At 36.9% G+C, this 15411-nt stretch overlaps 1 protein-coding gene across 11 annotated transcripts in view; it reads left to right on the forward strand.

Moving 5' to 3' along the window:
* Positions 1 to 15411, forward strand: part of LOC127421050 (adenylate cyclase type 2-like) — an 88666-nt gene that overhangs the window by 42626 nt on the left and 30629 nt on the right. For all 11 annotated transcript variants that reach the window (XM_051663772.1, XM_051663771.1, XM_051663763.1 and 8 more), the window contains 6 exons: positions 438 to 587; positions 6907 to 7055; positions 9175 to 9286; positions 9721 to 9848; positions 11930 to 12088; positions 12357 to 12489. In XM_051663772.1, the coding sequence (XP_051519732.1) occupies positions 438 to 587; positions 6907 to 7055; positions 9175 to 9286; positions 9721 to 9848; positions 11930 to 12088; positions 12357 to 12489 (831 nt within the window). The remainder of the gene's footprint in view (positions 1 to 437; positions 588 to 6906; positions 7056 to 9174; positions 9287 to 9720; positions 9849 to 11929; positions 12089 to 12356; positions 12490 to 15411) is intronic.

Raw genomic sequence — 15411 nt, forward strand, 5'->3', positions numbered from 1 at the left:
AACAACTATGAGCTCGAGGTAGGTCTGTATTTAAGGTTTTATAAGTTAGCATTAAAAATAAATTCCTCTATGGAGAAAATGAAAAGGACTTTTACCAGAACCATTCTTTAGCGCTTTTTGGCAGAGGGGATGATTATCAGTAAATAACTTGGTCTGTCTGCTTACACAAAGCATGACTTAAGGAAACTTGAAATAGTACACAAAATGTATGGACTACTTTTATGGTGCTTTTTTGGAGCTTGACATTATAAAACAGAAGCTCAGACAATCTGTGTAAAATCTCATTTTATGTTTTACATGAGCAAGAAAATAGTAGGGGGTTGGAAAAGCATGAGGGAGAGTAAATAATGACTGAATTTAAACTCATTTCTTTTGAGAGATTTCAGTATCTTTACTGTATATGCTTTTGACAAAGGCTGTTTTATGTGTCTTTGTAGATCGTGGCCAATATCATCATTTTTATCTGCGGGAATGTGGCAGGAGCCTATCATAAACACTTGATGGACCTGGCCCTTAAACAGACCTACCACGACACCTGCAACTGCATCAAGTCTCCCATCAAACTGGAATTTGAGAAGCATCAGCAGGTATGGCCAAATGGGATGAACTGATTGCTTGTATCAAATCACATCGCTTTCTAGGAAATCACACTAGCTGTGCAAAACAGCATGGTGCCTGATGCTTTCGGGGAACAGACAGTTAATAAAGAAGGTATCAGGTAGGTCTGTGCATGAGTCATTCCTGCAGCTGTATAGAAAATATCATTATATCGCCACAATAGGCAGCTTATATCCGAAGAGAAGAGAGGAACGAGAGTTGCATTGTCCCAACATAGCTTGTTTGGCCCCCCAACCTCTGTTTCCCGTTGGATATGGGTGGAGCGGAAGTCTGCACAAGGCCTCCCTATTGCATGGGTTAGTTGTGCTTATTGATTTGCTTTGCGTGAAAAAATGATGAAGTGTTTCACCGCGGCAACAGCTGAGTGAGTGAAATATGAGTGCTGAGATAAAGGCAGATTGCTGGCGGCACTTCTGTTTCTTCAGGAATTATCACTCTCGCTGGGTGAAATATCACCCTACTCAAACACACTGCCCAGGTTCCATTATTCTATTATGTTATCAGAGTTGTTACTTTCCTGGCAGAACAATTAAGAATAAATATGTTGGAAACAATCTCTCTGGCTTATGTTCTATGTACTGTGACCTGTGAAATCAGCAGCTCTTCAGTCAGTTCATCAGTAGCCAATTCTGTATGCCGTATTGTAAAACATGCTGGAGTGTTTTCTCCATTTCCCTCCTGCAGGGCTGCTCACTGGTCAGTCATTCCAAACTGAATATTCAACATGGACCGTCAGTCTAATTAAGAACTCATTTTACATTTTAAGGTGGAATAAATCATTGCCTTTGAAATATATTTTGTTGTTTGTTTTTTTTAGCTTATCATGGCAATTTTGCCCTCTATCTCATCCATAGACTTAAACCAGAATCAGAATGAACTTTATTGCCAAGTATGCTTCTACATACAAGGCATTTTTCTTGGTGACAGAAGCTTCCAGTGCACAAACAATGTAACAACAAGACAGAGATAATAAAAAAATAGAATAAAATAAAGAGCGAATAGAAATGTAAGTATATATAGAAATACACAATAAGACAAAAATATACACAGGTGGCCAAAAGTTTGGAATAATGTACAGATTTTGCTGTTTCGGAAGGAAATTGGTACTTTAATTCACCAAAGTGGCATTCAACTGATCACAAAGTATAGTCAGGACATTACTGATGTAAAAAACTGCACCATCACTATTTGAAAAAACCCCATTTTTGATCAAATCTAGACAGGCCCCATTTCCAGCAGCCATCACTCCAACACCTTATCCTTGAGTAATCATGCTAAATTGCTCATTTGGTCCTAGAAAATCACTTGCAATTATATCAAACACAGATGAAAGCTATTTGGTTCGTTAAATGAAGCTTAACATTGTCTTTGTGTTTGTTTTTGAGTTGCCACAGTATGCAATAGACTGACATGTCTTAAGGTCAATATTAGGTCAAAAATGGCAAAAAAGAAACAGCTTTCTCTAGAAACTCGTCAGTCAATCATTGTTTTGATGAATGAAGGCTATTCAATGCTTGAAATTGCCAAAAAACTGAAGATTTCATACAAAGGTGTACACTACAGTCTTCAAAGACAAAGGACAACTGGCTCTAACAAGGACAGAAAGAGATGTGGAAGGTCAGATGTACAACTAAACAAGAGGATAAGTACATCAGAGTCTCTTGAAGTGGTTTAAGAAGTTCTGAACATTTTTTTCAAATCGTAATAGTAATTTTTCACGTTATTAATGTCCTGACTATACATTGTGATCAGTTGAATGCCACTTTGGTGAATAAAAGTACCAATTTCTTTCCATAAGAGCATTACATTAGCCTGTACATTATTCCAAACTTTTAAGCAGCAGTGTACATATAGTATGTGGAAACTGGATGATAAACTGGATGTTTTTATTTTGCTGCTGTGTGTTCTGTTGTATATAAATGGCATTTTCACATGTGAAAATGAATAACAGTGCATTGAGTTAAGCCATCCAAGTTTAAAATAAAATATGATGGCAAGACAGAGCAGCCATGGTTTTGCAAATTATTATTTCTGCACTTTTACAGAACAGCCAACATAGTATTTTCTACTGCAAAAGCACCAATCCTTAAAATAAATTAATGAAAATATGACAAAAATTATTATTTATTTATTTTTTTCTCCCCAGTTTGGAATGTCCAATTCCCACTGCGCTCTAAGTCCTCGTGGTGGTATAGTGACTCGCCTCAATCCGGGTGGTGGAGGACGAATCTCAGTTGCCTCCGCGTCTGAGACCGTCAATCCGCGCATCTTATCACGTGGCTTGTTGAGCGCATTACAGTGAAGATATAGTGCGTGTGGAGGCTTCATGCTGTTCTCTGTGGCACCCATGCACAACTCACCACATGCCCCACCGAGAGCGAGAACCACATTATAGCAACCATGAGGAGGTTACCCCATGTGACTCTACCCTCCCTAGCAAACGGGCCAATTTGGTTTCTTAGGAGACCTGGCTGGAGTCACTCAGCACGCCCTGGATTCGAACTGACGACTCCAGGGGTGGTAGTTAGCCTCAATCCTCGCTGAATATAAGTGGAGATGCCGGGGAATGAACTTGAAAATGTTTTTTTAACTATCTCTCCCCCACAGAGCCAGCCCATGCACACTAGTCTTGAACCCATTAGAGGGGACACCCTGCTTTGATTCCTCTGATTTTTTATAATAACACATTAATGGACTGTTATTTAAAATGACTTTCATCTTGTGCATTCCTGTTTGAAATAAAATGGAAAAATGTGCCTAAATCAGAAAATTACTCCTCTTTTCCTCCAGTCATAATCCACACATGGCATACAACCCCATTATTCTGTTTGATCTTCATAAAGAGGGGTGATCTCCTTTAATTTATGCACCAGGCCTTTGCAGGAGAATCTTGGCTAAAGAAGGCAGTTCAGTCACTCAACACTTTCTTGGTAACAGTGGCATAGCTAGAAACTTTTGGGTGGGTGGGCCAAGAGAAATGATCAAGTACATTAGATCTGTAAACATTTATTTATTTGTTTGTTTGTTTGTTTGTTATGTTATGTTTTTTAAATTTAGCTTGTTGTTTCCATGGGTGTATTTAGGACACTTTGCTATAAGGTTGTCTACTCTAAAAGTGATAACAGATCAATCAATAATATTCATGTTTGAGTACATTCAGACAATATACAGTATATATTTTATTTTATTTTACATGCGTAACACATGGAACATTTGGAGGTGTTGCTGAGAAGAGATGTTGATTATTATACTTGGTTCAGGTGATTTACCCTAAAAAAAAAATTGAAAATGTAAAAAAAAAAAAAAAAAAACATTTAAACATAGCATGGACCATATTTGGTAATTTTTTGCCCAGAGCAATTGCTGACATGTCTATGGACAGAAAATATTGATGCATTAAAATGAAGGAAATTGTCGTTATGTCTCCACTATGGTTCACTGTCAATAAAAGAACTTTTCTTCCCTGATTGTTTAACTCCGTCGCAACTTTACTCTCATCAAAGCAGCGGGCATACGATGCCACTGTGATGCTGTTGTAAGAGATAAAAAGCATAAAGGAATCATGTTCGGAGTTAAAGTAAACATTTTTTGGAGCTATCTTCACCTGTGACAGTTTCCCGAAGTTATGATTTATAAATTGATGCATTAATATTTGGAAAATATATTATTCAATTTAAGATGGATGGGTAAATAAAGAGGCATGAAATTTAAAAGTCTTAGGTGTTTCAAGAAAATATATTATGATCTAAAATAATTTATTTCTGTGTACGTTATTTGTGCCGTCACATACTGCTTTTGATTCATCGGGAAGGAGTTAAGAAAATTAATTGCTGCATCAGGTGTTTACAGTGGAAATAGTTTTGTTATAATGAGAGCATTTTGTGGGTGAGGGGGGTTGATGTGCTGTTGCTTTGAAAGCTTTGGTTCAGACTTTATCCCACCCGTCAGCCTCTAATGATAGAAGTTCATGGCTCGAGACCAGCAAGCTTTGGCTGTTGGAACAGGGGCATAAGACAATGACTGGATGGGCCTGAATGTCTACTGGGTGGACAGGCCAGGCCCACCCAGACCCACCCGGGGCTACATAGTGCTTGGTTGATGCAGACATTGACAAGAAACTGTTATAAATAAATAAATGGGCAACCCTATCAAACTGGAGAAACAATGTGAAAATATTTGAGGTAGTCTACAGCAATTTAAGTTGTTTTTGAAGTTGTAAATTACTGTATTTTAATGTATTTATTTATGAAATACATTTACACGTAAAAAAAAAAAAAAAAAAAAAAACAACAACAACAACAAGGGAAAGAACGTTTCATAATTTCAATATTTTTCCCATCTCCATTTATGTCACCCTTAATCTGAAGGTTTGAAGGGGCTGACTGCATGCCACTGGTAAAAGGGTACTAAATAGGGAAATGTATGTACTTTGCATTCTTGAAATTTGAATTTCTAACTCTGTCAAGTCATTTTTATTTCCATAGTGCTTTTCACAACACATTTCAAAGCAGCTTTACACAAAATGAAGCTGTAATGTATTAAAGTCATCATTGTCCGTTTTGATGAGAAACTTGACTGTAGAGTATGACTTAAAAAATATTTATACATATATTTATTATTTGTCTTTGGACCCCCAGTGAGCAAGCCAAAGGCAGCTGTGGCAAGAAACACAAAAGTCCATAAGATGTTGGTTAACGGAGAAAAAAATCCTTGGGGAAAACCAGGCTCACCAGGAGATGCTTATAATGCCAATATTAGTTATCTATGTGTAATACAAGTCATGGATTAAATTAATAAACTTAGTAGATGTTGAAGGCCAATATTTAAGCAAAAGGATTTTGTACAAACCGTAAGATTAACTTAATCCTGGGTTGTCTTGTTCCATGTTTCACAATGTTCATCCTTTACATATTATGCAGTGCGGGTTAGCACGGGCATTGCTGAATTTAAATTAAAGTTAAATTAAAGGAAACAGTTCAACCAAAATAGGAAAATTCTGTCATTATTTACTCACCTTAATGTCATTCAAACCTGTGTGACTATTTCTTAGGGGAACACAAAAAAAATATGATTTAATAAATATTCCTCATATGGACTCAATACATTTTAAGTCATTTTTCAGTGAAAACCTTGACGTCTGTTTTGTGTTCATAAATACATAAAAAAAAGCTCATTCACAGTGGCTTGCATCTGCATGCGGGAACTTACAACGAGTTGCATGGAATACTCTTGGATCCTCTTTAAAAGAGGCACTATCTACTCCCTCAGTATTGAAAAGACAGAATGAAATATTCATTAAAAAAAAATGAAAATGAGCACTATTCATTGCTAAGGCTGTCAGTACATTTTAGATCTGACACTATAGGCATTATGACCATTTCTGGTAATTGGCCGTGTGGGCAGAGATATCGGCCAAATATTGAAATGTTTTGAAAAAGATGTTAAGAATCGTGTGTAAATCATTACAGATTTTAATGGTTTCAATCCAAAACAGATAGGCAAGAAACATCTACATATGCTTTGGTAGAATAACCCATTTTTCTTTTACAAACACTATAAGTAAACGTTTATTTTTATTTTATTTTTTGTACATAATTAATGACGGGGGACATCTGTCTCACTGCTGTGAGTCAATCTGTTCATCTACCATAGTTATTTTTCTCTAAGCCACTATGTCAGTCGCCTCACCAGTCAACCAGCCATCAGTGAAATAATGCTTAGAGATTAAGGCTGTGTTCTAAATTGCATACTACAACATTTTTACAAATTTACAAAATTGTCACTACTTCTAATATTTCTGCATTATGGAGGATGTATACTGTGCACTGCAGAGTATACCAATTTTCTGAAAGCATAGAATGCTCGGATAGCCTACTGCATTTGCAGAAATATTTAGAATAAAACGGAGCATACTGCACAGAATACTGTTTATCATAATGCAATGTGCTCAAGTTGACCATATATTTCCAGTGTGATGAATGAACTGGAAGTAATATCAGCTACAAGGTTTAATAGCTTCTTGATTTATCATTTTATTGGACTTGAAAAAGTGTAAGATGTTTTAACTCAAAACCGTAATCATGAGTGCATGAAAAGTGTAGCATTCTAGTGGTTTAAACATTTATTGTTGCATATTGCATTCTGTTTCATATACTATTTCTAAAAAATAGCAGGCAACATGCAACTTATATACTGCTCAGTTTGCTGTAAGCAGTATGCTAGTATTCCATTCTGAACATACTGTACAATAGGAACCAATCTAAAATAATTCCTCTCTTCGACCTTTAGGAACGCCTTTTGCTGTCCCTGCTGCCCGCCCACATTGCAAGGGTAATGAAGGCAGAGATCATTCAGAGACTAAAGGGACCAAACTTCGGCCAGGCAGAAAACACCAACAACTTCCACAACCTCTATGTACAGAGACACACCAATGTAAGGTAGGATTTACAGTGTGACATACATACTAGCATGTCTGTGTGCTCAGCTGATTTATTTTAGGGGTATATCCTATACACTGCACCTGCACTGTGAAGCTGTCCCTCGGTAGTTCCTGTCAAACCATCCTGCCCTTCTTCAGCCTGAAAACAAAGAACTAGCTATTCAGCAACCCATATACAAATAGCTCTTCTCTAGGAGAGTCTAGACCATTTTTATTCTTCTAACAAAAACTAAAAACAGACACAATCTTCAGCTAAATAAGACAAAATACTGAAGAGGCTCTTCATCACAACATAAATGTGTTATTTTTTTCAATGCCACTAAAGGACATCGAGTCCTTTGCTGTTTTTGAAGTAATAATGCTCTTTGCTTCAAAGCGTTTCCCATTCCCCTCTAAAATTGTTTTCATTTTTGAGTCGTCACAGCTGAGGGAGAGCTCTGCTCATTCTCAGTGGCACTTACTGAAGAATAAAGCAAAGAATCTATGTAATTCACATTTATGTTATTGTAGACCTTGTGCTGTGGGCTGCACACCATGTCATTAAAGGAATGTCTTAGGCATCTCAAACTCGTATGGTTTTCTCTCTTCTATGGAAAACAAATAAAGTTTTTTTTAAACATGATGTGTGTTTGTCCATAGAATGCAAGTTAATGGGGTCCAAACTTTGAAGATCCAAAAAGCACATAAAGCCTGCATAGAGGTAATCCATGTGACTCAATCCTTGTCTTCTGAAGAAATCTGATCAGTTTTGGGTGATAAACAGACCAAAATGTAACTCCTTAATGAAACTTGAACGTTTTGGGCCCCATTGACTTGCATTGTATGTCATGCTGAATATCCTATAAAATATCTTCATTTGTGTTCCGCAGAAGAAGGCAAGATGGTTGATGGCATTAGGTTGAGTATATAATGAGATAATTATTATTTTTGGGTGAACTATTCCTTTAAAGGAACACTAGCAGTATTAAAAATAATAGATCACCCAAAAAATAAAAATTCTGTCATACTGTAAGTTTACATTATCATGTACACTACCGGTCAAAAGTTTTGAAACACTTCTTCTTTATTATAATTTTTTTTTTTTTTTTTCCACATTTTAGAATAATAGTAAAGTCATCAAAACTATGGAATAACATAAATGGAACTATGGGAATTATGTTGTGACTAAACAAAATCCAAAATAAATCAAAACTGTGTTATATTTTAGCATCTTCAGAGTAGTCACCCTTTGCCTAGAATTTGCAGACATGTACTCTTGACATTTTCTCAACCAACTTCTTGAGGTATCACCCTGGGATGCTTTTTAAACAGTATTGAAGGAGTTCCCATCTGTGTTGGGCACTTATTGGCTGCTTTTCTTAATTATTTGGTCCAAGTCATCCAAATTATTAAATTTTAGTTTTATAATGAAATAAATTATATGGTGGCACAATTATATTTTTGTCTACAAAACTAATTTCAAACATTTAAGCATACGCCTTCAGATCAAAAGATTTTTAAAATCATGAGAAACATTTCAGTCAGGTGTTTCAAAACTTTTGACCAGTAGTGTATTTCCAAACCTAGAATCCATAAAACACACACACACACACACACACACACACACACAAAAGATATTTTTCAAATAGTTGCTGTTTGTCATACAATTAAATGCCTATTTACACTGTCAAGCTCCAAAAAGGACAAAATAGCACCATAAAAGTACTATAAAATTAGTCCACACAACTCGTATGAAATTGGTTCTCGCACGTACTGTCACTGATCGTTAATTTGACATTTAAGGTATTTTGAACTGAACAGAAATGTCGTAGACATTTGAATATAGTGAACTGAATTAGTGAACCATTTTCAGCAAATACACACTTTAATTTTGGTCTAGAAGATATGGAGATTCTGCAAAATATATCTTTTTGTCTTCCAAGGAAGAAAGAAAGTCATACGAGTTTGGAACAACATGAGGATGAGATAGAGGATGATAGGATTAACATTTTTGTGTGAATTATTCCTTTAAGTAACCTGTTACCCAGGGGACAAGTGTGGAATTCAGTACAAAGTAATTATTGATTGTTTACACCAGTTTGCATCATTTTTGTTTTTATTATTACTATTTTCTGCAGCATTCTGTACGCAGACATAGTTGGGTTCACCCGTCTAGCCAGTGACTGCTCACCTGGTGAACTGGTCTACATGCTCAATGAACTGTTTGGCAAATTCGACCAGATAGCCAAGGTAACATATGTGCTGACAGGCATGTTACATACAGTGGCCCCATAAAGTATTTGGACACTTAAACTTAACAATGTATTAATGTCATTGCAATAGATAACACAAAGTGAAACCAAGCTTTTTTTTTTTTTTTTACATAGAGCACAAACAGACTTTTCAAGCTAAATATTTCATCAAAAGAAGTTAGGTTTTAAATTATAAAAAACATATAAACTGTTCGAAATAATGACAAAAAATTATAACAGAAAGTTGGAGTCTTTCTGGTTGTGGTAACTCTGCTAGGACACCTGTGTGAACTTGAGGGGAACTGATTTTATATATCCACTAACACTTAAGCATTCAAATATGTTGTGGGGCCATGGTAGATAAATTTAATAACACTGTATGGAGTTGTGACAACTAAACAATGTCTTGTTGATGTCTAATGTTCTTTGTAGGATAATGATTGCATGAGGATCAAGATCTTGGGCGACTGCTATTACTGTGTATCAGGGTTGCCCGACCCACTCACCGACCACGCCAAGAACTGTGTGAAGATGGGGCTGGACATGTGTGAGGCCATCAAGTAAAAGACCAATATGCCCTTCTCAAACACACTTCATCTTTCATTACACAGCTCTCTGAAATACTTGATTCGGGAACACTTTACAATAAGGTTCCATCTGTTAACATACAGTAATTAAACAACATTTGTTAACAAGAACTAACAATGATCAATAATTTTGCAGCATTTATTGATCTTAGTTAATGTTAATTAAAATTAATCCATTTTTTAAATCAAAAGTTGTGTTTGTTAAAATTAGTTGCACTATGCACTAAGAACTAACATGAACTAACACTGAACAATTGTATTTTTATTAACTAACATTAACTAAGATTAATAAATGCTGTAAAAAATATATTGTTTGTTCATGATACCTAATGCATTAACTTATGTTAATGAATGGAACCTTATTGTAAAGTGTCATTCTTGATTCTTGTTGGTCAATTTCGGCATTCTACAGTCAATATTTTTGTATAATGACTGCAAAATTGCATAATTGGCAACCATATATAGCTGTATTTCCTACATAGCTGTGTTCAAAACAATAAAAAATTTAATTTGAATCAATATTCAATTGATTTCAAATGTTTTGGCCATAATTAGCAGCAATGTTGACCAGATCTTATGCTGTTTAGTCAAAGGTCTGGATAAGTGAGACTAATGACTGGCTGACTGTACATTATCCATATATATTTTCAGTTTCTTCATTAGAAAAAAATATATATATAGCTGCTACAAACTACCACTACTCTCTGTGCCTCTGTAATAACCCTCAGACTCAAGAGGCACAGATGTGTGATATTGTTGAAGCCCACACATCCTCCTTTTCTTCTTTTTCACCTTCCCATCTCAAAATACAGCCCCTTTTCCAGTTCTCTTCACGATTTCACATCTATTCTTCAATGCTGTCCTGCTCTATTCTGAATGCCACACACATTCGCTCACCTCATCTGTTACAATCTTTCTCTTTCACACTGACACACACACAAATACATTTGAGGGGATAATTGGGGACTCTCCAGTTTCTTATCGTATTCTCAGACAAGACATCGCTCAGACTGAACTGCTCCCAGAGATAGAGATGGTTTGTGAAAGATACACACTGAAATGACCTACATGCTGGAGAAAAAGTGGATAGCTGGTCTCCCACCCTGGCCAAGTTGTTTAAGTTGTTCTGTTTTGCTGGTTTTAGAGGGTGGACCAGTATAACCATGCTTTTCACTAGCAGTAAATGATGGTCTTAGCTGGCCACCATTCACTTGCATAGTATGGACTAAAAGTCTTCATTTGTGTTCAGCAGAGGAAAGAAAGTCATAGACATTTGGGATGGCATAAAGGTGAGTAAAGCAAGCAAAAAAATCTAAAGCTGTTTTAAGCTTTTTTTCCACCAGATTTGGTCAACCAGCTTTGCCAGAAAGATTATGCTGCTTGAAAAGCACATTTTGCTGGTGAAAAGCATGGTTATATTGGTCCACCAACTGTAAACCATCATCAAACCAGCATAAACCAGCATGGAAGTTCATGTTGATCTAAGCTGGTCTATTCATCAGGGACATCCTAACATTCAAGCTGGCTTGAACACAGAAAGATAAAATCTAGATTCTTTTCCTGAATGGTCCCATTGAGGAACCGTGCCATTTCAAACTAATCCGGGCTCGTTGACACGGTTATGGTTTCTTTTTCAACCATGGTGCTGTGAAATCAAGATCAAAGTGGACTGACTGAGCAAGCGTCCAATCGTAAATAACCACATCACTAAAACTGTAATCATACTGTACTAACTCGTGCTCAAATGGAGATGCTACTGGAACCGTTACTCCCCGTGCTCAGAACCGGTGGTGGAAAAGCGGCTTCTGTTTGCTGAATGAATATATGCACAGACACCAGACACACTCCCTCAGAAACCAACACTTACCGCTGCAATTCTGGCACCTGCTAATATTTACTATAAATATTTCTGGTGTTAAGCAGAGTTACGTCTATTGAATATGGTGCTGTTTCAGGCTTTTCAAAGGATACAGAGAGAGACTGAAATGTGGATGTGCTGTTAAAAAGTATTTTTATGAAGACTATACTGTAAGAAAACTTGCTTGTTATTTCAGGAAGGTGAGGGATGCCACGGGGGTCGACATTAACATGCGTGTCGGCGTGCACTCTGGGAATGTTCTCTGTGGTGTTATTGGCCTCCAGAAATGGCAATATGATGTTTGGTCACATGACGTCACCCTAGCCAATCACATGGAGGCAGGGGGTGTGCCTGGGTAAGATCAGCCTCAGGCACATGTCTTCTGCTTTTTCCCATTTCAACATATTAGCTACAAGTGCTGTTATGGTTATAGAGTGTTCTTGACGTTAATAGAAATGCTGTTGAGAGCACAATGAATGTGCTTTTGTGCTACTAATGAGTGTTTTGTTGAATAACACTCCCCCACCCCACACACACCAACCACACACCCCACACACACCTCTTGCTTTTTATTGAAGTGGCTCTCATTTGCCAGCATGTAATAGTTGTGTGCTCCTCTCCAGGCGGGTTCACATTTCCTCTGTAACGCTGGAACATTTGCAAGGGGCGTATAAAGTCGAGCCAGGGAGCGGACAGAGTCGAGACTCCTACCTCAAGGAGCATGGCACTGTTACGTATCTAGTCATCAACCCAAAGGTAAAGCATAACCTGTCAAATTAAACATTATATGAAGTCCAGTTTCTGCAAGTTCTGCAAGTTTCTGAAAATGTGAACTGTACATGCCCATGCAAAATGTAGTGTTGTGGGTGGTTACCAGCGCATTGCTAGGTATTTGCATGGGTGTTCTGTGTGGTTACTAGTTGGTTTCTACAGGCCCAAGTTAAAAGAGCCAACCCCCATGTCTCTTTGATATTCTGGTCCTTAGATTTGATTTTGGTTCTTCAATGTAAGTCTGTAGGATTTTTTCAATGTCAAATTGCTTAGAGAAGTCCTAGAACACCTTTCCTTAACAAGCTGCATAATTTGAGGTATCGTTCATGTCCATTGCACTAATGGTGCAGAGTTCTGTGCCAAAGTTTAAAATTTGAGTTAGGATTTGGGGGGTGTTCAAATCCCTAACCCTACGTATAACCAATTATAATAGTGACGCTTGCCTTAGCAATCACCACGAGTGAATCATAATTTCCAATTGTTGGCCAGACAGTAATTGGATTATTATTGTCCACTTGTATGTCAACATAAACACAAATCATATTCAAACAAACTCCAGCTGAATGATAAATCACACAAAAATTCATCAAGCTTTGCGACTATAGCAGTTAAATTACTTTGTCATTGCATTTAATTCACCTTCAGCACTAATTAGGATAATTAGACTATTTAGACTTTGTAATTAGGCTATTTTGACTTTGTGGTCATATTTGACAACCCTGAAAGACTTTTTATCAAAATGCAAGTTCAATTTACTTCGGCAGTTTAGCATATTACAAGAATAACCCGGGCATCAGGAGCCAGAAGCTTCTGCAATGTTCATCCCTTCAGATGCGTGTGGGCTTTTCTGCCCACAGATATCATAATGCCTGGCACCATATTCAAATAACAACGCCTATTCTTTTATTTATCCGCTCCGTTATTTACTTTTCAACAGTGCATTTGTTTTGCCTGAGGTAACAAAAGCAGCAACTTTTTCTCATAAGAGACTCAAAAATGTATTATCTGTTCGGTTTGAGCCTCTCGCCCCTCTTATCATAACAACCCACAGCTCGCCCACTCTCCCTCCTCACTCCCATTATGATGACAGTATTTGAGTTTGAAGGGCTTTTGCTTGTTTTATTTTCTTTTTTTACTCGATTGTTCAGTAAATGTCTATTTGTGATGAAACTCAAGCACTTTCTGTATTGTTTTATTGCTTTTGGTTTATGAGTCATGTTGGCGTGAAGTAGATTTGAATTGTACTGATTGAGGAAACAAACAAATCTCTGTTATCATATTTACTGTAGCTTTTTGTATATAAACTCAGCAAAAAATCCACTCACTTTCAACTGCTTTTATTTTCAGCAAACTTAACGTGTGTAAATATTTGTATGAACATAAAAAGATTCAACATCTAAGACATAAACTGAACAAGTTTCACAGACATGTGACTAACAGAAATGGAATAATGTGTCCCTGAACAAGGGGGGGGGGGGGGGGGGGGTCAAAATCAAAAGTAACAGTCAGTATCTGGTGTGGCCACCAGCTGCATTAAGTACTTCAGTGCATCTCCTCTTCATGGACTGCACCAGATTTGCCAGTTCTTGCTGTGAGATGTTACCCCACTCTTCCACCAAGGCACTTGCAAATTCCCGACCATCACCCCTGGTGAGACAAAACCGCGACTCGTCAGTGAAGAGCACTTTTTGCCAGTCCTGTCTGATCCAGCGAAGGTGGGTTTGTGCCCATAGGTGACGTTGCTGCCGGTGATGTCTGGTAAGGACCTGCCTTACAACAGGCCTACAAGCCTTCAGTCCAGCCTCTCTCAGCCTATTGCAGACAGTCTGAGCACTGATGGAGGGATTGTGCATTCCTGGTGTAACTCGGGCAGTTGTTGTTGCTATCCTGTACCTGTCCCGCAGGTGTGATATTCGGATGTACCGATCCTGTGCAGGTGTTGTTACACGTGGTCTGCCACTGCGAGGATGATCAGCTGTCCTTCCTGTCTCCCTGTAGCGCTGTCTTATGCGTCTCACAGTACAGACATTGCAATTTATTGCCATGGCTACATCTGCAGTCCTCATGCCTCCATGCAGCATGCTTAAGGCACGTTCACGCAGATGAGCAGGGACCCTGGGCATCTTTCTTTTGGTGTTTTTCAGAGTCAGTAGAAAGGTCTCTTTAGTGTCCTAAGTTTTAATAACTGTGACCTTAATTGCCTACCGTCTGTAAGCTGTTAGTGTCTTAATGACTGTTCCAGAGGTGCATGTTCATTAATTGTTTATGGTTCATTGAACAAGCATAGAAAACATTGTTTAAACCCTTTACAATAAAGATCTGTAAAGTTATTTGGATTTTTACAAAATTATCTTTAAAATACAGTGTCCTGAAAAGGGGATATTTCTAATTAGTTTACATGCTAATTATCTGTGTTCCCAAACACAACTCTCATCTCTTATTTGAATCCTCACTTTTCATCACATATTCCTGTGTGGTCCCCTTGTCAAAAAATAAGAATATCCTAAAAATGATGGAGGGCCAAAATTGCTCAAAATTAAATAATTACATTAATATTTAAATATTTAAATAAATAATTAAATACATAGTGAATTAATTAAATGCATCATTATATAAATAATTTAATATTTAAATAATTTAAATATTATTAAATACAGAGTGAATTAATTATTTGCATTATTAAATAAATAATTTAATATTTTAACCTTTAAATATTTAAATACATAGTGAATTGATTCAATGCATCATTCAAACATTAAATGAATATTTAAATATTTATATTCATTAAAACAAATTCATTAAATACATTAAATCATAGAATCATTAAATATATAGTTAATTAATTAAATGCATCATTAACTCTGTACATAAAATCTCCCATTCATTCCAGAACTAGCTTTGAATCAA

Source organism: Myxocyprinus asiaticus, chromosome 30 (assembly GCF_019703515.2).
Source record: "Myxocyprinus asiaticus isolate MX2 ecotype Aquarium Trade chromosome 30, UBuf_Myxa_2, whole genome shotgun sequence".
Lineage (NCBI taxonomy): Eukaryota > Metazoa > Chordata > Actinopteri > Cypriniformes > Catostomidae > Myxocyprinus > Myxocyprinus asiaticus.